This window comes from Aphelocoma coerulescens, chromosome 19 (genome assembly GCF_041296385.1).
Source record: "Aphelocoma coerulescens isolate FSJ_1873_10779 chromosome 19, UR_Acoe_1.0, whole genome shotgun sequence".
Classification (NCBI taxonomy): domain Eukaryota; kingdom Metazoa; phylum Chordata; class Aves; order Passeriformes; family Corvidae; genus Aphelocoma; species Aphelocoma coerulescens.
Window position 1 is genome coordinate 374,775 of NC_091032.1, and position 25,266 is coordinate 400,040.

General features: G+C 48.8%; 1 protein-coding gene across 4 annotated transcripts in view; it reads right to left on the reverse strand.

The window, feature by feature from the left end:
* Positions 1-24,998, reverse strand: part of TSPOAP1 (TSPO associated protein 1) — a 47,743-nt gene extending 22,745 nt beyond the window's left edge. For 2 of the 4 annotated variants that reach the window (XM_069033717.1, XM_069033714.1), the window contains exons 1-14: positions 24,877-24,895; positions 20,981-21,088; positions 20,087-20,170; positions 19,325-19,414; positions 18,492-18,614; positions 18,009-18,113; positions 17,225-17,275; positions 11,039-11,222; positions 10,518-10,738; positions 8,236-8,345; positions 6,346-6,455; positions 4,109-4,924; positions 3,458-3,609; positions 1,417-1,989 (exon numbers count right to left, since the gene is read on the reverse strand). In XM_069033717.1, the coding sequence (XP_068889818.1) occupies positions 1,417-1,989; positions 3,458-3,609; positions 4,109-4,924; positions 6,346-6,455; positions 8,236-8,345; positions 10,518-10,738; positions 11,039-11,222; positions 17,225-17,275; positions 18,009-18,110 (2,319 nt within the window). In that variant the 5' untranslated portion in view covers positions 18,111-18,113; positions 18,492-18,614; positions 19,325-19,414; ... (1 more) ...; positions 20,981-21,088; positions 24,877-24,895. Of the gene's footprint in view, positions 1-1,416; positions 1,990-3,457; positions 3,610-4,108; positions 4,925-6,345; positions 6,456-8,235; positions 8,346-10,517; positions 10,739-11,038; positions 11,223-17,224; positions 17,276-18,008; positions 18,114-18,491; positions 18,615-19,324; positions 19,415-20,086; positions 20,171-20,980; positions 21,089-24,876; positions 24,896-24,964 lie in introns of those variants that run through there. The other 2 variants (XM_069033715.1, XM_069033716.1) reach the window with 2 other exon arrangements.
* Between the last annotated feature and the right edge of the window lie 268 nt (positions 24,999-25,266).

A 25,266-nucleotide genomic window follows, 5' to 3' on the forward strand; every position in this document is an offset into this window, starting at 1 on the left:
AGACATTGCAGTGTTGAGCTTCTCAATGTCCCCTGGGCTCACACAAAAGCCAGCCAGATCCTGATCTCATGCCTAATCTCACAGCTCATTCTCCCACCCAGTTTCCCTCTGCTGACAGCCAAGAGAGGAGACACATCTCAAGTGAGAAGGATGATTTGCATCCTGGGAGCACCTGTTTCACTCCTCTCCACAAAGGAGGCAAAGCAACTACCACAAGTGCAGCCATCTACACCAGACATCTGCATGTCTGGAGGCAACAATGCTGGAAACAGGTGAAGTGCAGCAAGAGGCTCACAGCAAACCAAGGAAATCTAGGCTGGAACTGAATCCACCAGCTGAGACATCATTCTCACAGAAACCTCTTGGCACACCTCAAACATCTGAAGCTGGAGCAAATCCACCAGGACATTCCTCATCCCTGGAAGTGCTCAAGGCCAGGTTGGATGGAGCTTAGAGCAGCCTGGCCTAGTGGAAGGTGTCCCTGTCACGCACTAGATGATCTTTAATGTCCCTTCCAACCCCAACCATTCCATGATTCTATGAAATGTGGGTAAATGAATCCAGCAGTTGACCCAAGGTACTGTGAGCTGCAAATGACCAGGAGTTGATCACTGAAATTTTTGACTCAACATCTCATTTCTTCTGGGTATTTAGCTGGCCTTTGGGCTTGGGCCCACCAAGCTGCTGTTGCTTCAGCAATTCTCAGACGTCTCAGCCTAACTCTGAGCCTTTGCAAGATCACACTGCCATGATTAATAAAGTTATGCTGAATTTAACAGTTTGGAGCACTCCCCTGAGTTCTGATGTCAAAGGTCAGAATGGGAAATAGATCATTTTCCCTGATCTAATACATCCCACACCAGGAGGGCCCACTTCCCTCTGGTCACAGAGCAATCATTCACCTGTCTTATATGGCTCTCAGACATCCTCACCACTGTCCTGAAAGAGCTCTGAAAGCACTCACCCACCCTACTGGGAATTCCACTGGGAATGTCACTCACCCACTGGGAACTGCAAATAGCCAGTGTCAGGACAGTTTGCCAGTTCTGCAGCCTCCCTCTGCCATCCACTAAGGTGCTCTACCACTGCCTTGTGCAAACCCACCAGACTGGAGAAGGTCCCTTCAAGTCAGAGAGCACAGCAATGCCAGACTAACATGGGAACATCCTTTTAACTCTGCAAATTGTTCCTTTTCTCACTCTGCTCCTCAGCTGCTAGCAAACAGAATCAAGACGTGAGCGGCATCTTCCAGGTACACAACAGCAGCCAACACTCCCTGTTTGCCACCACTGGATGATGGCCCAGAGGCAACAGTGTGTCACAGAAAGATGCTGTGGCATCTTGCTCCACTCCCCAAAAAGGAACCATTGCCCTTCCCTGCACACCTGGCACTGGGCAGGAGACGGAAGCACTTACCTGCACCTCTGTCCCTTCACCCGGCTGTTGCAATCCTGGTTCCTGGGAAGGGCCAGGCTCCGTGCCCTGCCCTGGGAGCACTGTGCCAACCTGCTGGGGAGGCACACTCAGGCATTTCTTGTCTCCCCCAGTGTCCAAGCCCTGTGGGGAAGTGCCTGGAGCCTGCACCAAGGAAGCACTGGGGGAGGGGAGGTGTGGTGGGGAAGAGGCTTTCTCTGGCAGGGGCCATGCTGAGCCGACGGGACTGGAGGAGGGATCAGTCAGTTTGGCATCTGAGCTCTCAGCAGGAATTTTCTGTTGCAGCGGGAGCGCAGGTGTGTGCTGCGGGCTGCGGGCAGGCAGCGAGGCCCTGGGGCCCCCCCGGGGCAGTCTGGAGGGGACAGTGGTGCAGACAGGGGAAGTGCAGTGGGAGGATCGCAGCAGGACCGAGGAAATCTGGGCTGGAACGGAATCCACGGACTCCCCGTACTGAGACATCGTCCTCACAGAAACCTCGCGGCACACCTGGAACATCTGAAGCTGGGACAAGTCCACCAGGACACTCCCAGCTGTTGGAGAGGTAACTTCTATCACCTGTAAGCAAAGGAACAGGAAGGCATTATTTATTTGCACAGCTCAGCCCTTCTAAGAACAATTCCCAACCCAGAGAGACCCCAAAGCTCTGGAGGGCAGCTGTGCAGAATTCCCACCCTTCTGGCACAGTATCTGAGAAGAATGATCAGTTAAAGAGAAATTTGAGAAACTGAACAGTCTACAAAATATGAATACATTCACTCCCACTCCAGATTTTAACTCTCCTTGTTTCCTAAGCTTTAGTGCTTTTCCCTTTTTTTGGCCATTCTTTCGACTACCTTCCTAGACTCCTCCTTTTTTTGACCTGTGAAGAGGAAAAAGCATTTCCACGACAAAAGAGCAATTATCCAACACAGCATCATTCTGTTTTGCACTGTGCTCCTTCAAACTACATCATGTGTGCACAAGACCACAGGATAGTTTTAATACAGAATGTCCTTGGATGGTCTGTACCTGTAACAGTACTGAACCCTGGGGTGTTTGTATGTTGGAATCATGGAATGGTTTGGGTTTGGAAGGGACCTTAAAAACCATCTCATTCCAGCCCCTGCCATGGGCAGGGACACCTTCCACTCGGAGCACCCCAGGCTGCTCCAAGCCTCAATGTCCAGCCTGGCCTTGGACACTGCCAGGGATCCAGGGGCGGCCACAGCTGCTCTGGGCACCCTGTGCCAGGGCCTGCCCACCCTCGCAGGGAACAATTTCTGCCCAATATCCCATCCAGCCCTGCCCTCTGGCACTGGGAAGCCATTCCCTGTGTCCTGTCCCTCCAGCCCTTGTCCTCAGTCCCTCTCCAGCTCTCCTGGAGCCCCTTTAGGCCCTGCAAGGGGCTCTGAGCTCTCCCCAGAGCCTTCTCTTCTCCAGGTGAGCACCCCCAGCTCTCCCAGCCTGGTTCCAGCACAGAGGGTCTCCTGTCCTGGGAGCATCTCCACAGCTTCCCCTGGACTTGCTCCAGCAGCTCCACATCCCTCTGATGTTGGGGGCCCCAGAACTGGAGGCAGCTCTGCAGGTGGGGTCTCACCTAAGCAGGGCAGAGGGGCAGATTCATCCCCGACCCTTCTGCCCATGCTGTGGGGATGCCAACTTTATGATGGATCACTACACCTCACTCCTCACATTCGAGAGAAAGCCCCAGGTTGTGGCTGTGTACCTGTCCTTGTGCTCTGTCCATGCCCTGGGCACTCACTGTTTCCCAAAGGATCAGGCCAGTGCCTGGGCTGAGCAGAGGAGGCTGACTGTCCTGTTTTGCTGCTGAAGGGTCCTGTTCCAGGAGCACCTCCAAAATCTGGACAGATGTCTTTTGTGGTGTGCATCACACATCCCAAGCAATGCCCCTTCTCTGATGTCACTCCTTTCCAGGCCAAGGACTGTCACTGCCTCCTCAGGACACCTTCCTGGATCAATGTCTTAAGGTCAGACACTTTGTGCTACCCCTGCAGCAGCCCCACCTCCCCCCCACACCCCGTACCTTCTGTCCATCCGCGTACACGGCATATCCAGTGACCCGGACCCCGTTGGAAGATCCCTCAGCGTCAATGGTGACAGGTAACCAGCTGATAACCAGGATACCTGGAGAGGGACCAGCTTCTACCTGGACATCCAAAGGAGCATCAGGTGTGCCTGTGAGAGACCAAACACAATTTCCTCTTGCTTGTCTGGCTACAGCATAAAGCTCAACCCCGGTGAGAATCAAAGAGCAAACTCCCAAACCAGACTTGCCCCTGCAGAACTAACTACAACAGCCAGGCCAGTCCTGGGAAATGACAGAACCAGAGGAAATAAGGTGCTCTTGTTCTGTGAGAGCTTTAATGCACAGAGAACAGAACTTTGCAAAAGTAGCTGAGGCCATGATGCAGCAACCCTTGGAGCAAGGTCACAGCAAACCACCTCTTCCCTGCCCAACCAGCTGCTCCAACCAGCACAGAGGATGTCTTCCCAGAGCAAATGAAAGCAAAAGAGATAATCAAATTTTAAAATAAAGGAAGAAAAACATTAAGAAAAAACAGTGCAGCACCTCAGGCTTTGGGGACCTAATCAACCTTGCTTCCCTTTGCCCCACGGCTTCCCCAGCAAAGGGCCAGCTGAGCACAGCCTCTCCACATGCAGAGGCCGCCGGTACCTGCTAGAGGGGTAGTGAAGTGTATCACGGCTGAGTCCTGCTCCTGCCCCTGGGGCACCTCCTCCCAAGGAGTTTTCATGGGCCGGGCCTCCAGTTTGGCCACATACTGGGTGCTGGGCTGCAGGTTGCGGAAGGTGTACCAGTACACGCCCGGCTTGGTCACATCACACTCCTGCCCGTTGAGGTACACCCCATGGCTGTAGTTGCTGTTGCAGGGAAGCCACGTGACCTCTGCTGACGTGGCCGTGACACTTCTGACTTTCAGCATCGTCGGTGCCAGGCCAAAACCCTGCCCCACAAAGAAAGTGCAGCGCAGTTTATCAGAGCTGCCATGCTCCGTCACCGTCTGCACGGACACACGGTAAGCCCTGCTGTGTAAATCCAGCTTTTCTATCACTGCTTTGGTCTGAAGGCCACTCTTCACGTTCTGACGTAGCTCTTCATCCACATAGATGTTGTAGCTTTGTATGTCTGGGCAGCCAGCTGGCAAAAGAGGTGGTTCCCAGCCTACAACTATGCTTCTGACAAGCTGCTTGATCAGAGTCAGTTTTCTTGGGTAAGGCACTGCTGTGTGACTAACGGGTTCCTCCCGGTCTCCTTCTGCTCTACTGGCCAACGGACTGACGCTACTCTCTTCAATGGAGAACTCGCTCTTTTCTCCACTGCTGGTGCTTGCACTGACCAAACTTTTCTCCTGGTATGAGCTATGGGTGAGATCACTCAGCTCCGGAGGCAGAAACGTCATGAGGTCATCATCTGAAACTCGCTCAACAAAATTGGAGGGGACCAGCCCTCGCCGGCCATCCATCAGCTCCCCTAAACAAAAAACAGGACACCTGTTACCACTGCTCCTGCCTTTGAGCCTTCCAACTCAGCTGTGAGGACTACGGGACAACATCTATGCCAGGGTACAACTGCTCTGCAGTCAGGAGTGGAAAAAACCTCAGGGAGGTTATTCCTGGCAATGTTTCCTGATTTCCTAGGGCTTCCCTTGTTAGGTCCCAATGGACACAGTGAGGAGACTCACTGCTCCACACATTTCAGAGCCAACTAGGTAAAAAGCTGGGTTATGTAATTAGCTAAAGGGTTTCTCCTTCTTCATTATCCCATTCTTCCTCATCACAGCTCCTTCACTAACTTTTTCAGCCTTCCCGAACTATGCAGATGGATGATTTTACGTCTTCTCCCAGCCATACAGATTTGGGGTTTGCAGTACTTCCTCAAGAAAGTCCATCTTTCCAGCTCTGTATTTAGCTCTGGCCTTCCTTTTAGCTCCCTCCTTTCTCAACTTAACTCCTGTACTAAAGGTGTCCCAAAAAGACTTGTGGGGACAACAGATACACAGCACTTGGTCTGTGCAGACCCATCATACCACAAAGGAGCAGCACATGGGGACTGCACTGCCTTCCCCCTTCCAAACTCATAATACAGCAAATCAATTGAAAGCAGAGAAAGCAGAAAAGGTTAATAAAGAATAACCTTTTTATTCTTTAAACAATAAACAAACAAATAAATGATAAGCTTGGGAATAGAAAGAAAGAAAAATGAGGCAGAGAAGTCACAGAACAAGCAGTGCAATACACATGCATTTGCCTCAGCTCTTGCAAAGCACCTCAGGAAATCAGGAACCATCACCCTTTAAGCAAGTGGTTCCACAAAGAAACTTCAGCACAAATTTACAGCCCACAAATCTTGGTTTTGATTCCATCTACCTCTTAATCAAGCAGGATCATGTTTGCAAAGGGGCCAGAACAGAAACACTGTGTGACAGCAGTGAGGGTCACAACTGTAATTTGGGCTGAATATTGTATCCCCTCTCTGCCAAAAGAGCACGAGGCAATGGAGCCCATCAGCTGCTGCAGTTCCTGGCTCACTACAGTCACTGGAAAGAGGGAAACAGCCCATCTGCAGAAGGGGCTGAACATGTTCCTCTCCATGATGAGGGAGGAACCACATGGGAGTTGAAACCATAGGGCATGAAAACTGGAACTTGCTGAAAGTAGTAGCAAAATTTCCACTGAAATCACTAGACCAGGATTTCATGGCTGAGACTTAATTAAATCATAACATAAATAAAGCCTTTTCCAACAGAATCTGCTCTTCCTTCTAACAAACTAACTTTGGGCAGAAAACCTTTATCTTGAGGTTTCAAGATTCACTAAATTCCTCTCTCATTTTCTGGAGAGAGATCAACTCTCCACAGCAGGTCAGTCACATTTCATTTTACCATAACACACCTTCAAAAAAGCCATCTTCATCCATGTCTCCATAGATGTAAATATATTCTCCAGCAGTCAGTGGAAGCTCTGCCTCTGGATTTTCATTAGGTCCATCAAAAGGATTGTAGCTGAAATATTTACAATTGAAAGACTTAATTTGCATAGGAACCTTCCCAGCGACACATTCCAGCTGTGATGCTGATAAGCTTTCAATTCACTGGGAATGCATCCACTTTGGCAAGCAGCAAATTCCAGAGACAAAGGACGAGACTTTAGTTTACATATAAAAATATTTAATAACAGATAATTTCTGAGGAGCAGAACAGATGACTTGTGACATCCAAAGAACAGGGATATGAAGATACTGAGGGGACTGGAACATCTCTGAGGGAGCTGGGCCTATTCAGCCCGGAGAAAAGTCAACAGAAAGGGGATTTTATCAATGCCCAGGTATATTTAGGGTGGGTGTCAAGAGGAGTGGGCCAGACGCTTTCCACTGGTGCCTAGCAACAGGACAAAGGGCAATGGGCACAAACAGGAAATTCCACCTGAATCTGAGGAAAAACTTCTTTTCTTTGAGGTTGAGCAAGCACTGGAAGAGGCTGCACAGAGAGGTTGTGGTGTCTCCTCCTGCTCTACCCCACATTTTACACAGCACTCCAAAAACTTTGCTAGCAAGAAAGTTAGAAATACATTGGTGATATGGCTTGGACTCGAGGCAGTTCTAACCTGCCTACCCAGGGATCCCCAAACTAATCAGAGGGTGTCATTTCACAGCAAAATGCCTCAAGAAAAACCTTTATCTTTACAAACACCTACTGCCAATTCCTATTCTTTACGCCTTAAAAGGGTTTTATTCATGCCAAAGCAATGTTTACCTCTGTGATCTGATTGAGACCTCATGGGCCCAAGACTGACATGAAGACACAAAGCACATCTGATGTGCTCCTCACAAGCATGGAATCTTCCCAGTTCTCTTCCTCCCCATTCCCAATATAAAAGCTGAAGGATTGGTAGTAACTGAACTGTAGTGATTTGGGCTTGACCATGATGGCTCAGTGAACAGTAATAGTCATCAAAAAATCTGGGTTTATTCTGTGCATTTTTTTTTGTCCTTTAAAAATCAGAGCCAGAAAAATTTTGGCCAAAAATTTCAGGAATTCCAAGCTGAAATTTTCTTAATTGTTGAATAAGATTTATTGGAGAAAATTTCTTGCACTATTCTGAAAAAACCAGACAATTCAACAAATACATCAAGTCCAACTAATTTTCAACAGAGAACAATACTGAAATTTTCACACAGTGCTGCTCACTGAACAGCTACTGAGCTTCACGTGCTTTTGTTGAGCTAAGCCTGGACTGTGCAGGAAGTAACAAGTCTCAAATCATGGAATGGTTTGAGTTGGAACGGACCATAAGGATAATCCCATATCACCCCCTGCCAAGGGCAGGGACACCAGGCTGCTCCCAGCCCCAATGTCCAGCCTGGCCTTGGACACTGCCAGGGATCCAGGGGCAGCCACAGCTGCTCTGGGCACCCTGTGCCAGGGCCTGCCCACCCTCCCAGGGAACAATTCCTTCCCAATATCCCATCTAACCCTGGCCTCTGGCACTGGGGAGCCATTCCCTGTGTCCTGTCCCTCCATCCCTTGTCCAAAGTCCCTCTCCAATTCTCCTGGAGTCCTTTAGGCACTGGAAGGAGCTCTAAGGTCTCGCCAGAGCCTTCTCTTCTTCAGGCTAGACACTCCCAGCTCTCCCAGGGTGAAAATCCCATGGAGAAATAAGATGAAAGGTCTAACCTATTATTATCCAGTTCTAACAGTGGGGAATCCTAGATAAGAGTGTGAAGTAGGGAACTATGGATAACCCGTGTAACTTGACAGAGCACAAGCAATGACCACTCGGTACCTGTATCGAGCTAAGAACACCTGGAGCTTTGCAGGGCCTTGGCTGCCTGGCTCTGGCATGAGGGAGATGCTGTCAACATCCAGTTCTTCCATTTCACTTGCAGTGTCCACCTAGAAATGTTTAAGATAAGGATCTGAGTAAAGGAACACTCCAAGTGTTTGTACATGGTGAACACATCCTCTAAACTCGTGGCTGGTGTCAGTCTAGCCCCTGGGCTAAGGACCATCCATAAGAATGACTTTTTAGGTGAGCTAATAATAGTAATAAGAGGCAACAGCCCCAAGTTGGAGCTTCAGTCAGACATTACGAAAAACTCCTTGCCAGGTGGGTGATGCAGCCTTGGGAACAGTTCCCAGAGCTGGGGGATTTCCATTCTTTAAGAATCCGTAGCCTCAGCTCAGCAAAGCCATGGCCACGCTGATCTGGTGACAGTCCCACTGGAGCAGGAGATTGGACTAGAGGCTCTGGAGACCTCTTCCAGCCCACACATCCGTAATTCAGTATATGTTGATTTCCTACTGCCTCTAAATGGTAGCTGTGCCTGTGTGCAACACAAATGTCAACCTGAACGAAGGAGCTCTGTTGGATGTTGAGGTCTTTAACTGCTTCTGTGCTCTCCAACACTTGTACATTTTCTGTATGATGTCTGTGTACTTTAGACAGAACTTTGATTGGAACTCCTGGTTTCAGCTGGCTCTGCTAACAGCACATGCTGAATGAAAAAGTACAGGAGTCAGGGCAGGAAGCCCCCCTTCATGTCACAGCCTCTCCCTTGCTAGCCAGCAGCTCCTTCTGCACTTCCCAAGCTGGACGCTGCACCCTCAAGGCATTTGGTGCCTACTGGCAAAGCACCTTTGAGAAATTTCTCTCAGCTTTTTTGATTCCAGTAAAATTTAGGGATTTTACATCCAGTGGCAATGGGTTGTATAATGCACCCCTTCTCCTTGAGGCAATGCACTCCCTGGGGTTTGTCTGAAATTGTGCCAATGAACCAATTCAAGCTGCCTTTTTAAAGCAGACCTCGAGGCAAATGCGTTTGTGATGAAGACCCATTGCAGGCACCAGAACACAAAGTATTTTCCCTAATACATGAAGTGCCAGACTTAATCTCAGAAAGAGTTCAGAGCATCTTTTCAAGGTAGTGTACTCCTTGTAATGCAATCCTGCCTGTGTCCTTGGAGAACAAACATCCCTAACACCCAAATGGAGCCCTGGAATGTTCCCACAACTATGTGCTGGCTCTTTTCCAAGGATCCCACACTGATCTCTGCAGGCATCTATCTCTCCAGGGAGGCATGGTAGCTTCCAAGCTTTCTCTTGAACTAGAAAGCAGGCATTTTTCCTGTGATAGACTTGCTAACAGTTCCATACCTGTTCCTCCCCAGGTGTGACCTTCACTTTGTCTCTGAACGCGGCACTTCCCTGAGCTCTTACACAGTGGGAGGCTCAGCCTGGCACTGCAGCAGCTCTTTGTTGTGGGTGTCCTGACCTGGGCACCTCAGCACTTCAGTGGCTTTAGTGCTCAGGAAACCCCAGAAGAGCAAAAGGTGCCCCTCAGGCCACCACACCCAGCCCTGCTCACAGCACTGCTCTGCCCTAAACTGTCCCCTCAAGTGATGCACAGGAGAGAGCATCAAGCCCAGCTCAAGTGAACCCCACATCACCACAAAAGGGCTCCTGGGGATGAGAAGCAACAACCATCAAGGAGATCTTGGTGACACAAACATGCAAAGCCTGTTAGTTCCATCCCTCTTAGGACAAACTCGGCATCTTCTCATGGTTTCTTTCACCAAGTAAAATCTTAGTAACTAAAAACACCAGACAAGAAGTTTGAGTTCCTCATCCACAGCTCAAGGCCAAAAGTAGTCTGGATACAGTTTCTCCCCATGCTAAAAATTCCAGTTTGTAGCCTTTGCATGTTTTAGTGGCAGCTGAGATGCCACAAAGAGGCTTAGCAAGAGCCATCTCACACTTCCCATCCCACTCCTTCTCCAAGCTCCCAGACACTGTCTACTAACCAGTTGTTTCCTTCATGGAGCATAGCAATATATTCAAATGATCATTACAGACATGGCATCCAAGGTAATTTCAGTATTTTCCTACAGCTTTTCCCTTGTTTTTCCCATTTTCTTCAGGCAGCCAGAAGGGAATGAATGCAACCTTACTGGTGAATGCATGTGACCTTACTGGGGAGTGAATGCAACTTTACTGGTGCTCTCAGCAGTGCATTTATTCCCTTCTGGCTGGAAAGCACAGGCAGCGGAGGGGACTCCCATACTGACCTCTGGAGTTGGGCAGGATTTTGGGCTGTTCTGCATGGATTCTGATTTTGAAGAGCTGGACTGAGATTCCCCTTTCTTGGATTGTTTCTGAGTACTGGTGGGAGCAGCTGGGGAGCCCATGGTGGTGTCTGGCCCTCGCTGCGACGGCTGCAGCTCATCACTCCCTTCATTGTGAATCTTCTTTGTGCTCTGATGGGGGAGCAGCCCAGGAACAGCTGATTCTGCAATAAAATCAGCTGGCCATTAGTTACAGCCACAGGCAGGATACAGGACCAGCAATGAGCATCCCAGGGAGCAGCCCAAGTCTCTACAAACGTGTCTCATTCAACAGACTGGACACCTGTGCTCTCCCTGGCTGTAGAAATGCCAAGTTCTCTTTACAAAATGAACCAAAAGTATTTGCAATAGGGACAGAGATGCCAAAATTACACTAAACATTTGCATTATCTCCTTTATCCCTTTTCATTTATATCAGTATCAACCCATTTGTCAAAGCCCTCTCAGGCACATCCAGCAATTACCCTTGTCCCAGCGGGGCTGTGGGGCAGAGCTGCACAGAGCAAGGGGCAGCTCCGAAGTCACCAGAGTGGAGGTGAGAAGGTCGATTTTGCCTGTTTGAAGCCGGAATTGTTGGAGTTCCTGCGACAGGAGGCTGAATTGCTCTGTTTGACTGCGACACTGGTCTTCCAGATCCTTCACCCGGGCCTGCCAGGAGAGAACAAGGTGAGGAACAAACCCCTGTTGAAACACTGAGGTTCCAAACAGGATTTGCCTTTGCTGCATCTTTTCCCAGACTCCAAGGAGCTAAAGGATGCTTTTAAATGCCCTGCCTAGGAACAGTCATTGGAAACTGGCAGCTTCACACCTCTACTTATCTTAGAAAAGCTGAGGCTTATCATCTCTGAGGAAGCTGACTGCGAACTCCATTAGGACTTATCCCTAAAATGCTGGGTTTGAACTCCAGTATCCTCTCCCAGCCCTGCACAAGACCAGATGAGGTAAGTCAGAGATAAATAAGCCTTAAAAAGATTCAAAAGGCTTTGCATGGTTTTTGGACCCTTAAAATCATGTCTCCAAAAGGAATTGCTCTCCCAATCCTGCCTATCACTCCAGAGGCTCCAACAAGCTCCCAAAACCTTAACCTGACCTCGCCACCATTCCAGGCCTGACTACCAATTGTCCCTCCAGACCTTGGCTCCTCCAGGCACTAGGAAGGGCAGAGTTCATGGGCCCATGCTGCAGAGCTCTCCTTTGGTATGTGAGGCCCATACACTTCCCCCCTGGTCCTACAGGGATGATTTGCTCCAAATCCATGCTGAGGACAAGAAAGCCACAGCTCAACAAGATGAGGTGCCAAGGAGCCTTGGGAAATACTATGGACAGGGAAGGACACATTCCTGCTAGAGAACCATTTGTATTTTCCCATATTCTCTTCTTACCACCTCTAGAACTTCCCCTTACAAAATATTGCTGATTCCTGGCTGTCTTTACACATCCCCACATTCCCCCAGGTTGTAGGCAGATCAATTCCCAAGTGATTGCAACTGCTCCTTTCCCTCCTCTCACTGCTTTTTGTAGGTAAGATGCCCCAAAACAGATGACTGCACTACACTCTTCAAAATTTTCCGTTCTACAAAATGTATTTGAAGTGTTTTTTCTCCTTCCAACTCAAAAAATAAATTATGCCTTGAAATATTACATGAGACAGAAAGTCTGGATTTTTAAGCAGGTCTAAAAATAACATTTCTGACCTGGAAAAAGCTCTCTCTGTGGTCTCAGAGTAACAGAAAACCTTTGTAGCTGCTCCCTAAGGATTTAGGAGGGTCATGCATTTTTATTTCACTGTGACATGTCTGTTTTAGGTGTTTCAGTTTATTACTTGTTCCCTCCGCAAGTCCAAAGGGGCTCTCATGCTCTAAGGAAAGCTTGGATAAATCTCTCAAGTTTGGCAAGAACGGTCTCTGAACTGAAATCAGATGCCAGGAGGAGCTTCCAGAAGTGTCTGTGTTATCCACTTGCTCAGAGTCAACTACTTGTTTACTAACTCACATTGCACAGGATTCCTCTACCATTAAGAGTGTTTGAATTTACTTACAGTTTGGGTTTTTCACATAAATACTTCTCCCCTACACGTTACATCTTATTAGAGAAAAGAAACCCTCAACAGTAAGAACAGTTACACTGGATCAAAGGAGGGCTTCCTCAAGTCCAGCATGCATCCCTGATCCCACCTTGAGACACAGCCTACAACAACAGACAGGTACAGAATGACTGCAGGACCAGAGGGGGATTTCCTGTCTTCTCTGGAGACATGAGCCAGCAGATGCATCAGGATACTGTGTTTAACAGCATCATAATAGTACCTTGTCCTGCAAATTCATAAACCACAGTTTAAATCCATTTACACTGCTGGCCAAGCCAATAGCCCGGATAAATCACAGTTTAATTCTAAAACACCTAATTAGTCAGGTGTCTTTTAATCTGTTGCTCCAAACAACATACAAACATCCCTTAAGTACTACTGCCACATCATACACAACGTGTACTTCTAGCAGCTACTTGCAGGGGATCGCAGACAGCTGGGAAGCAGCAGGTTTCCAGGGCAGTGCTGGGAGGCAGGAGGATAAGGAAGAGGAGGCCCAAGGATGTGGCCAGGAGGTTCAGGGAACCAGCGGGAATCAAGCTCCAGACACAGAGAAGACTTCTGTGTCTATGCCCAACCCAAAATGGGGAGAAAGAAGCCTCCCACAACTGGAACTGGATTTCCAGAAAAGGCTGCAAGAGCAGGAGCAGAACTTGCTGGGGTCAGTTTAACCCCCAATTCAGGAACTGATTCTCCACGCCCAACGACCAGCAGCTCAGCCCCATCCTCTAAGACACTCTCCTCGGCTGGTGTGTTCCACCTCTCCAGCTCATGCTCTCCTTTCAAATGTCCCTTGTTCCCTTTCTCCATATCTTCTGCTATGTCCCTTTGAGATCAGAGAATTCCCATTTTGCTACAGATGTGCAGTCCAAGTTCTTGCTAAAAACATGGCTGATGCCAAAGGAACTAAAGGAACATCCATAACTCTACATCAGTGTGGCTGCCGCTTCTACAAGATGTGGGCATATCCCAATAAAGTCCTTTCCTAAGAGTTCCAAACACCTTACTGTTTTTTTGACCAGACTTGAGGCTGGCATTTTTTTAAAAACTCCCTTACCTTCCACCCTGCACCTCCTGCACCAGCAGGGAATTCTGAGCCCACCACTGGGCATGTTTAGTCCCCGCTCTCTTCCTTCCATGTGCCTTTGCACAGTCAGTGTTACCTGCATTACCCATTCCTCCTGAGATCTCTGCCAGACTGGAAGATTTCAAAGCAGTTTTCTATCAGCTACAAATCCCAGCACTTCTATACCAGCCTTCTTTCCAAACCACCTGTGAACAGGCCAGCTAGCACAGCTCCCAGGCTGGAACTTCATTGCTTACTGCCTCTTCTGGGAAAACAATTATCCGTGATCTCTGCTTCCCATCTTCCACCCAGTTACAAAGCCAGCAGAAGAAGAAGCAGTCTTCTTCTCCACAACACTCATTTGCAACAGTGTCACCACTGCCTTTGGGGTTTGAAGGAAACACTTCACTCTTGGACTGCAAGTACTTCCCAAAAGACACTTAAATGTGGAGAAGGAGCACAGTTGGGCAATTCTAAAAATCTGGAAGAGCCCAAAAAAGTAAACTCCTAATTCTAATTGGTCAAGAAAGCAAGGCACTTAAAGAGAAAAGCAGCTGCTCCATCAAACTCGCAGTGGGAGTTCCTTTAATTACATTTATTTCTTGGCAGTAACACTCTTGCAATCTTTTCCAGAGTATAGTTAAAACAAGAATATCAAGCAACTGTCAAAGTCAGAACAGAGGGAAAAATGTCCTGTTTGACAGGATTAGAGCAGTACCTGCATACAATCCAAAGTACTCTGGGAGCAAGAAGAAAAGCAAAAAGAGATATCAAACCACATCAGCAGTTACACTACAACACTCTGCCAAAGATAACCCCACCCTCAGCCTGAATGAAACTGTTTTCTCACCAACTTACAGCATCTGCCTTGCTCCATACTGAGATTCCTATCTCACTCCCAGAAGCATCTGCTTGCCAAACAAAAGCCAAATCCCACACACCAAATGCACGAATAAGATAACCAGGCACTTTTCGAGGGCCTCCAAATCACAGTGTGCTTTGAGATGAACGACAACATGCTTAGAGTGGCTGCTAAATTTCAAGCCCCCTTTCCCAGCACATTACACCCACCCAAAAGTCAATGGAATGGATATTTTGTGCCCAGACCTTTCCCCAGGTCTGAGATCATGGGAGTGCTGGGAATCAAAGTGCAGCTCAGAACCTGGCTGTGACAGGATCTGAAGCAGCTGACAGCCTGTTCAGTCCTGCATCCTGCTCCTAGGTCAGGGAAAACAAGCAAAGTTGAGCTCTGGTCACCTCATTTCCCACCAAAACTGGATTCCTGGAAGGAGGCTGTCTCTTTTTGCTTCTATGCAGTGCCAAAGGCAGTTGAAATCTTGTCTCATGTACTTTGGAACCACTGAACTACCTTGTTCCCACGATCATAACCCTCAAGCTTTTCCTCCTAAGCTGAGACAGTGCTTCTCTCCACGGCATTCCTGCACACACCCCATTCCATACTCTCCTCACCCCTGTCACTGCCTTGTCTTGAACTACAGAACACCTGAGGCAGAAGGAGATCACCTGGGACACTGGGATCACCTGATCCAAGCCCTCAGCTCAGAGCACAGTTGGCTGCCGAGAGCTCTGTCCAGTTCTGAACATCTCCAAGGAGGGAGACTCCACTTATGACAATCATGGGACAGAACTCTTCCAACAGGAAAATGGACTACACTCATTCTTCATTAATCTCACATCAAAAAGCAATTCAAGCACATGTAAAAATGACAATACATAGCCCAGGCATCTCAAACCCCCTAAATTACACCATACACTGATGTTCTGGAATGACTATGATTATAGTTAAGTAATTTAAATAACTGTTGCTCTGCATTAATCTGGCTTTTAATGACAATTCCTCTTTTTTTGGTCTATTTTATAAAATTCAGGGTTGAATGGGGCTCTAAGAAACCTGGTCTAGTGGAAGGTGTCCCTGCCTATAGCAGGAGGTGGAACTGGATTAACTTTAAAGTCCCTTCAAACCCAAACCATTCCACAATTCTGTTATCTCTGTACCAGTAACATGAAAGCAAAAATATTTAACTGATAAGGCCCTTGCTGAAGAACACAACCAGCCCCTCGAACACGGAACAAGAGGACTGTCGGTTTCTTCCTTTGCACAGGGAGATGTCTGCTTTAAGCCTAAGGAGCTTCTCCAACCCTTCACTGAGTTAGTTCAGAAAATGTCTGGCAAACATCATAGAATCATCAAATCCCAGAATGGCTTAGACTGGAAAGGACTTTAAAGCTCATCTTGTTCCACAGGCAGAAACACCTTTCACTAGACCAGATTGCTCCAATGGCCTTGAAATAGAACACAGCAACCCTCCCTCTCCCTAAACGCTGCTCAGAACCCAGCTAAACACCAGCTGATGTAGAGCAGCACCTGTATCAGCTGATCCCATCTCTGCAGCCAAAGCAGAGGTCCCCAAAGGGATGTGGCAAGAGGACAAGATATGATGTCACATCCCCCAGTACTCACCCAGCCTGCAACACTTCAATCCTGTTTAGCAGGAGCCCAGCACTCTTGGGCTCTACAGCTCAGACACTGGCCCAGCCCCCTCCAAAGCTGGTGCTATTTGCAGTCAGAGAGCAATTTCCTCCATCAAGGACACTTCCCATCTGCATCAACAATCCCGGGCTCCCAAGAGCCAGAGAGCTGCACAGCAGTGGGCACAGGGAGTTCACTCTGACATCCCTGCCTGTTTGTCACCGCTGGAGACAGGAGCATGGCGCCAGGAGAGCTCACTGTCTGGGTGTACAGTAAGTCCTTCTGCTCATCTCAGGTGTTTCAGTGCTCAGAAAAGCTCTGAGAGAGCAGAAGATGCTCCCCTTGCCACCACACCCAACCCAACCCTCTGGCAGTCACTAAATTGCCACATCAAGTTCCAGGGTTTGGTGTTGTGCCTTTGCAGCTCCAGGAATCCAAGGTTTTCTCCAAAGTCATCCTGACAGACACTGAGCTAATGCCAAATGCACCCCAAAGCAATGCTCAGCACATCTGGCAGGCTGCACCAGTACCCTGTCAGCCACCAGGCAAAGCACATTCCCTGTGCATGTCAGAGCAAATGGGACAAGGGAGCTGCCTCAAGCTTCACCACTCCTTATGCTCAGGTTTTCCTATTTTTCCCTAATAAAACAAATAGAGCATGCATACACAAGGGAAATTTTAAATCCCATGGGCACAAGTATTCTCCTTTCACATGATGCTGGAAAATGGAGCAGGCAGATCTGAGTTTGATTACTTAATGCATCCCTAAAAGAGTTTTTGGGCACGATCTGAATGAAGTAACCTATCTAAGGACTGAGCAGGCCAGGATTTAATTCCCTGAACTTTGACCCAAACATTACTTTCACTGCAGCAACATGTTGCATCCGATCAAGACACTACAGCATTTTGCACAAGAACCAACAAGACACAAGGCATCCAAACTGATACTATAAACAAAAGATACCAAATCTGGAACCACTAATTCCTCTTGTGTCTTTCTGTCTTACCTCTAGAAGCTGTACCGCTCCCTCATGTTCCCTTCTTGCCTCTGCCTGTGCCTAAAGAAAAATAAGGAAGGGAGTAAACCAGAAAGCAGCCAACCTGAGTTCACTTCTACTATCATCCTACCTTGGTAGTCCATTGTAGACCAGAGTACAGGTCTGGTGAGGAGCAGCTGAGGGAGCTGGGAAAGGGGCTCAGCCTGGAGGAAAGGAGGTTCAGGGGGGCTTCTGGCTCTCCACAACTCCCTGACAGGAGGGTGCAGCCAGAGGCAGGGTCAGGCTCTGCTCCCAGGGAACAAGGGACGGGACAAGGGGAAACAGCCTCAAGTTGTGCAAGGGGAGGGTCAGGTTGAATATTGGGAAAATTTCTTCACAGTCCCTGGCACAGACTGCCCAGCGCAGTGGTGGAGTCACCATCCCTGGGGTGGTTTAACAGCTGTGTGGATGTGGCACTTGGGGACATGGGTTAGTGGTTGCCTTGCAGCACTGGGGGAACAGAGGGACTCGATGATCTTAGAGAGCTTTTCCAACCTTTATGATTCCATGATTTAATTACTTAAACCACTGTATAGTCTGGAAACATCTCTGGGCTCTGGACACACAGCAGTGAAAGGCCAGAACTAACATTCACAAGCAAAGGCCTTCACTTTGCTCAGGTACCAGAGTTCACCTGGACTCAGACACTCTTACCCTGTAAACTCTCATCTACCTCCTCCATGCACACCTCCAAAGGAAACAGGGTGCAGGAGGCCATTCAGAGAGGAAAACGTCCCTGTCACACCCCTCATACCTGCTGCAACCGCCGGACCTCCTCCTGCTTCTCCTGCAGGACTAGCAGTGCTTCCTTGTGCTCCACTTCCAGCTGCTGCCTCCGCTCAGCCACATTTCTCATGTGCTGCAAGACATGGCACACACACTGAAACCCTGTCCTGTGTTCTACCCACAGCCACAAAGCCAAACCAGGACCTGTATTTCATGTCATTATTGCACAAAGTAAGAAATGCCCATCGCAAGGCAGAGCAACACAGTCACAGAAAACCCTCAAATCAGTGATGGCCATCTTATCTCCCACACAAATCCCTGAAGCAGCCTTTCCAAAGCACCTCTGCCCACTTTGGAAAGCCATGTTCCAGGATCCTGCAGAAGCAGAATTCCCAGTGGAATTCCCAGCACAGAGACAAAAGAATGGTCAAAAAAGGCAAAGAGACAAGTGCCATCCAAAGACAGCAGTAAGTGTTTGGACAGTCCTTCCAGCCATGTGGATCCTACTGACCTTCAGCACCTGCTCTAGATTCTCCAGCTTGGTTTGGAGTCCTTGATTTGTCTGAATTACTGAATCCCGTTCCTTAGTCACCAAAACAACCTGCAGTTTCAGGTCAGCATTCTCAGATTCAACCTGAAGAGAAAGGATTCTCAGTAAGCACAAGCAGCCATAGGTGCTCCTTGTATAAGTAACAGAGACTGGTTTATTTCTGTGCTTTCTGCTAGCAATGATACCAAAATCAGGAACCTCCTCTCCTTCTGGTTTTCATTTAAAACAAATAAATGAGCATTTGTATCAGGCCTCAACATGTAACACTTTATTTGCACACTGCTTCTCTCCCTAGATTCATCTCCCTCCCTGTTTCCAAGGAGGAAGAGACTGGGATAGGAACAGGCTACATAATGAAAAAAAAAAAAAAAAAAGCATGAAGGTCTGTAAGCGTTTTCAATGTTTAATGGTAGGATTAAACACAGAGAATGGGACAGAAAATTCAGTAGCCTGCTGAAATCATCTTTGCCTTCTCCACTTATCACAAGGAATTTTTGGTTCCAGGGTGCACTATAGCCTGACGACTACAAGCAGTGCAAGCAAAGGCAAACATTTCTACTTACAGCAGTTATTAAACACGTAGGAAGCCTTATGCAGGGTGGCAAATTGACACATGGGACTGAAAAATGACTTTCTAACTCTTGTGCATTACATTTGTCCAGAGAAGAAGCTGGGAACAGAAGCCCAGATCAGCACATGACCATTACTGAAGCTGGAAATGTGAGAACACCATGTTCTTTTCAGTAACTTTGCAGAAGCCAATGCTGCCAACCTGACAAAGACACTGCTTTTACCTGTCCTGCCCACCCAGCCTTCTCATTCAGCTGCAAGTTCTCTTCGGCCAGTCGTGCATTTTCACTCTGCACCTCCTGCAGCTGGATCTCCTGTCCAGAAAGAGCAGGAATTACTACACCAAGGCCCTCCATCTAACTCCCCCAGATTATCCTGCAGAGCAGCTCCACTGCTCCTGTTTCCTGATGGTGCAGGATGCTGGTGCAATGCTGCTTGAGGGGTGAGAGGCAACAGTGAGCAGCACTGCTCAAACAGAACCCAGCCCTGGGCCTGGGGTTGGACCTGGATGACCTTTAAGGTCCCTTCCAACCCAAACCAGTCTGTGGTCTCTCAAGGAAAGCAAAGCAGAAACAGAAGGGAGAAATCCAGATGCCCTGCTATCACTTGCAAAACCTCCCTGGAATTAAACAGGATTTCAGCCAACAAGTAAGAAGCACAAGAAAATGATGGTGGGATGGTGGTATTACCATCTCGATACCTGTCTGGAGTGCCTGTGAAAATGGTATCTCCCCAAATTAGCAAAAGGTCATGGAATTTCATCCAGAAATTTATGTAGCTGTATTCAGCCCACAGGTAGCTGAAAGACTAAATAAACAATCCCAGCCTTAAGGGCTGGAGCCCCAAATTTGTGACACTGTTCAAATAAACAGAAACACTGGTGATTCCTTATTAAGATGAACTGAAGACAATCCAAGAGAGACACAAAACAACTCAGCTCCTCTTCTCCCATTATGCTCATAACAGTAGGCAACAAGAACACTTACTAGTTCTTTGCATCTTTTATGCTTTTTCCTCACTTCATGCTCAAGGTTTTCACATTTTTTGCGCTTTTTCTTGAGTTCAACTTCCTGCACAAAACAAGCAGAAGTAGATCAGCAAGTCCACACTGTTATATTGCATATGAAATTCAAGTCCAGCCTCTCAGACTCAGGGCTGTATTAGGTATTTTTATTTTCTTATGAAAATCTCTTTGTGACAAGCTTAAACAATGTAGAAACCAAGGGAGATTTTTCTGAAAGTTAGGAAAATCAAAAAATGAAATAACTATTCCCCTCTTCCCCAAGCCTTCAGTCTGGAAACAGTTCTGCTCCCACGTGTGTAGACTGTTCCTATTTACACAGAATAGCAGAGAGGACACAGTGTGGGAGACAAAACAATAGAGCTGTTTAAAATCTTCATCTTTAAACACCAGCTGTGCTACTTTAGCTCCTATTCTAATTCCAGTGACACCTAACAGAGCACAGACATCCTCTTTATCTGCAGCTATTCATACCCCTCAGACAGACAGGAGCTGCTAAACCTCCCTGTGAACTGTCTTAATTTGCTGGAATAATTCACAAGGAACACATTCCTCATCCACATCTGTCCCCAGTTCAAATATGTCTAAACCAAACACAGCACAGAACCTACTGGCATGTTCCCCTCTTCTTTGAGTGTGAGATATTCCCCTGCCAGCCCAGCAGCTGCCATCCAGCAACACTCTGCATGCAGATGGCCTGTGTTTTCCTACCGATTCCCTGAGCTTCCCGCTTTTGCAGAGCAGCTGCACCTAAAGAGATGTCAGTCCCCAAAATCTCTACCTGGATTGCACGTGTGAACCCCCCAACAAAAATTAAAAAGTAGAGCACTCTTTCCCCCAAACCAGGTTCACAACTCACCAGCTGCTGTATCTGTTTGCTGCTCTCCTGGTTTGTCACTGCATTTTTGGGAGGGGAATTTTCATGTCCTTCAGAGGCAGGTCCCAGTGGTTGCACACCTGGTTCCACCTGAAAGCACAGGAGATGCCAGAGAGCTCAGGGACATCCAGGACAGCAGTGCACAACGAGGGAGAAGGGACTTTCCTGGCAGTACCACCCAGGAGAGCAATGCTCCACAGGGAACTCCTGATCTCTGAGCCGCACCACTTGACATGGAGAAAGCTGGACACCATGCCAGGGATCTCTGTGCTGGGAATCTCCTGGAGCCCAGTGCCAACCAGCCCAGCTTGACTGAAGTGTCCCTGAGGCACCACGGGCTCCTGGAAGCCCTCAGATCCAAGCTCCCATATTTGTGCCTTGCCTAATGACTCAATGACAGGCAGCAACAACACCTTTCATGGCCCTCCCCAGAGCGACACAGAGAGGAGAAGAGAGAACACAGCCCACAAATGGCAGAAACAAGTGAAGATGTCAGAATCTAAGGGTAGGGAAGCGCAGACAAACACTACCAAGAAATGCAGCATCCCACCTCTGCTGGTAGCTGGGAAGGGCTGCTAGGGCAGCACTGCCATGGCTTATGTGCCACCACCAAACCAGATGAAAGGAGACACTTTTTATACACATTTGTATACAAGTTTCTAACAAAATACCTTTTCATTTGGGTCACAGACAAACACACCTTAATCCTCTGAATTTTTGCTCTCAGCTGATACAACTCTTGACATTGTCTGCCCAGAATAATTCCTGACTGCAGGGCAAAGACTGAGACACACAGAAGAAAAAGGGCCTTGATAAGGCTTTAAACATTAACTGTCAAGTTACTTCTGATAAACAGATTTTAGGGACAGATCTTTAAGGTCATCAAAGCCAACCTACAGAATGAGGAAGCAGCAGGACTTTATGAATCCATCTCAGCCTTAGCCTTCAGCTGACCTCTATTACTGGGTCCCCAACGGTTCTGTGGCTCACGTGCGTGAGCACACAGGCACAGGGATGGCTTCAGTAATATGAAGCCGACGGCAAGGAGCTGAGAAGGGTCCTTGCGTAGAGTTCCACAGAAAGCAGTTCATTGCTACAACTTGTGAAGGGTTCTAGAGGCAAATGACCCCAAACAGTGACAGCTGGAGCTTAAGTACAGGGCTGTGGCTAACACCAGGAGCCAGCTGGGGAATCAGAACTGGGGTCCATTACCATAACCGAACATCCTGGGAGAGGCTCCTTCCCCTCACCATAACCGTAAGTCTTTGGCACCAGAGACTGTCTTACCAAGAACTCTCTCTCTTGTACCACAGGTCAATCAGCCATCACAGACCTCTACTCAGACACAGAGTTCCTCATTTCACTCTAAACACCTTCAGTGCCGAGGAATCAATGGGATGAGATCTGAGCTCCCTTTACAGCCAGTCATTAGGGCAGTGTCTAAGCACTACACCTAGGATGTGATTTTTAACCTATTTTTGCCTTGAAAGATCTAAGTTTTATCTATATCTATATTAATGGCTCTTCTGCTGAAAGCCTGAGAGCTCCAAGAGCTCACACTCAAGCCCAGGCTACCAAGGACTTCTCCTTTTTTGCTACAAAGAAAATTCTGAAATCACCTCCCATGTGAACCCCGTTCCCTACCACCCATGGAATAAGGTTCACTGCAGAGTCTGACAGTCTGAGCACCAATCAGCACGTGGAAATCTTGGGATCCTCCACCAACCCATGGCACCTCCATGAGTACCAGCCCTTGGAAGCTTTCAGGTCTGCTGTGAAACCTGTGTTTAACTGTGGAATATCGATGTGGAAACGTTTCTGAGACTTTTTTGTTCTTTTTCAATCACCTTGCTCATATTAAGTTTCAAACTAGTATTCAGAGAATCCCAGAATCACTGAGTTTCAAAAAGCCCTCCAGGATCGAGTCCAACCTGTGCCTAATCCCCACCCTGTCCCCAGCCCAGAGCTCTGAGTGCCACATCGAGGCCTTCCTTGGGCACCTCCAGGGATGGGGACTCCAAACCTCCCGGGGCAGCCCCTGCCAAGGCCTGAGCAGCTCTTTCAGTGAAGAAATTCCTGCTGATGCCCACCCTGAGCCTCCCCTGGCCCAGCCTGAGGCCGTTCCCTCTCCTCCTGTCCCTGTTCCCTGGCAGCAGAGCCCGACCCCCCCGGCTGCCCCCTCCTGTCAGGGACTTGTGCAGAGCCACAAGGTCCCCCCTGAGCCTCCTTTGCTCCAGCCTGAGCCCCTTTCCCAGCTCCCTCAGCTGCTCCTGGGGCTCCAGGCCAGGGTGCTCCACAGTACAGGGTTCAGCCAAGGGATTGGCAACAGCCTCCTCCCTTCACCAGTGCTGTCAGCCTCACTGACTTACTCATCAGCCAGAAAATCTTCTGGCAGTGAGGACGGACTCTCCTGAGTCAGAGAAACAAAGCACATGCATGAGAAAAGTAGTCTTGTCTGACAGAACCTGGAGGATCAGGTGAAAATCAAGGTATGGAAAGGTCATTCAGGGAAGGTAAGGGCAGGGTAGAGGGAAAAAACATCCATGCATCTCTCTTCACCACAGCAGAATTTGGGGGCCACTTGGGACAGAAATCTCAAACTATGAAGAACAAAGCTGAGAACCTCTCTGAAATGGAACTGTCCATAAGAACTGTGGAAGTCAACAAAATAAACAGTAACAAACCACCAAGATTATGTAATATTCACCCCAGGGTTCAAAAACCCCTTTGGCATTGAAGTGAATCCCTCACTTCAGCAGTAACTGAATCAATACGTGCAGCAAGTCACTCCTGCAATACTGCCTTAACACAAAATAACTGGGAAGATGGCAAATACTATGTTTTAAGAGTATTTAAGCATATTTCAGCAGACATTTTGACACCAGTTCTGGGCAAACTGATAGAAATTGAAACAAAGGCAAATACTTAAAAAAACCCCAAACAAACGTATATGGGGGGGCGGGGGGAGGATGGCAACATTTTCACAGATCCATAAAGAGTTTTTAAGATGTCAGCAAGCAAGTGGGTGAGGGAGATCCAGTAGGAACCTGCTTGGGTACACAGAAGACATTCAGCTGCAGTCCTTTAACGGGTGTCTGCAGACACTGAGCCTCCACAGGGCGAGGGGAGGGTTTTTTCTCTTGGGTAAATATTCATTGAACATGAAAGGGCTGAAAAAGAGGGAGCAGGAACTGTGCTCTGCAAGTACTGATGTAGCAGAGACAAACAGGGACAAGGGCCTCGTGACGCTGAGAAATTACAGAGACGAATGATGGTTTAATAAAGAGTGCTTAGACAAAAAAAGTGAAGAGATCTTTTGGGAAAGGGAGAGACAACTTCATTATGCTATCATATAAATCAATGCCACAGCGGCCGGGATGCTGCTGCATGCTGCTTCCCAACAAAAAACCGACAGAGAAAACACACAAAGGAGAGAGACAAAGATGATGAACACTGAATAACAGAAGAGGCTGGAAAGAAACAAAAAAAACCGGCTGAAAGACAGGGGTTTACAAATCCAGGAGTGACTTGGAATAGACGGACAGGGAATGAATATTCAATGCATTTGCTGTAAGAGCCGGGGGCAATAAACAAGAGCAGCTGGCGAGAAGGTGGGGGGAAGATGCGCAGCCCGTCCCCCCACCGGGGGATGTGGGATCCTACCACACTGAAAACACGGGAAGAAACCGGGAGAACCCCCAGGAGCCGAATCCCCCGGAGCCCGCGGCTCGGAGACCCCTGACCCGCCGGCCCGGGGGCTGCGGGGCACAGCGGCACCCGCGGCCCGGCCCCGCGGAGGCCCCGGCCCGACTCGACTGCGCTGGGCGAAGCCGCTCCCCGGCGGGGCCTCGGGACCACCCAGCCCAGCCCGGCCTTACCTGGCGGCGGCGCGGCCCCGCCCGAGGCCCCGCGGCACCCCCAGCCCAGCCCCCGGCCCAGCGCAGCCCCAGCCCGGCCCGGCCTTACCTGGCGGCTGCGCGGCCGCGGCGGGGGCGGCGCCCTGAGGCGGCCCCGGATCTGCCGGGCTGAACCACTGCGGGCGGAGGGGCCGCGCGGGGTTGGGCCGGACCCGGCGGCACCGGGAAGGGCGGGATTGTGCCCCTCTGCCCTGGTGAGACCCCCTGGAGCTGCCTCCGGCTGGGGGCCCCGAACCTGGAGCGAGTCAGAGGAGGCCCCGGAGCTGCTCCCAGGGCTGGAGCCCCTCTGCTCTGGAGCCGGGCGGGGAGAGCTGGGGGTGCTCACCTGGAGAAGAGAAGGCTCTGGGGAGA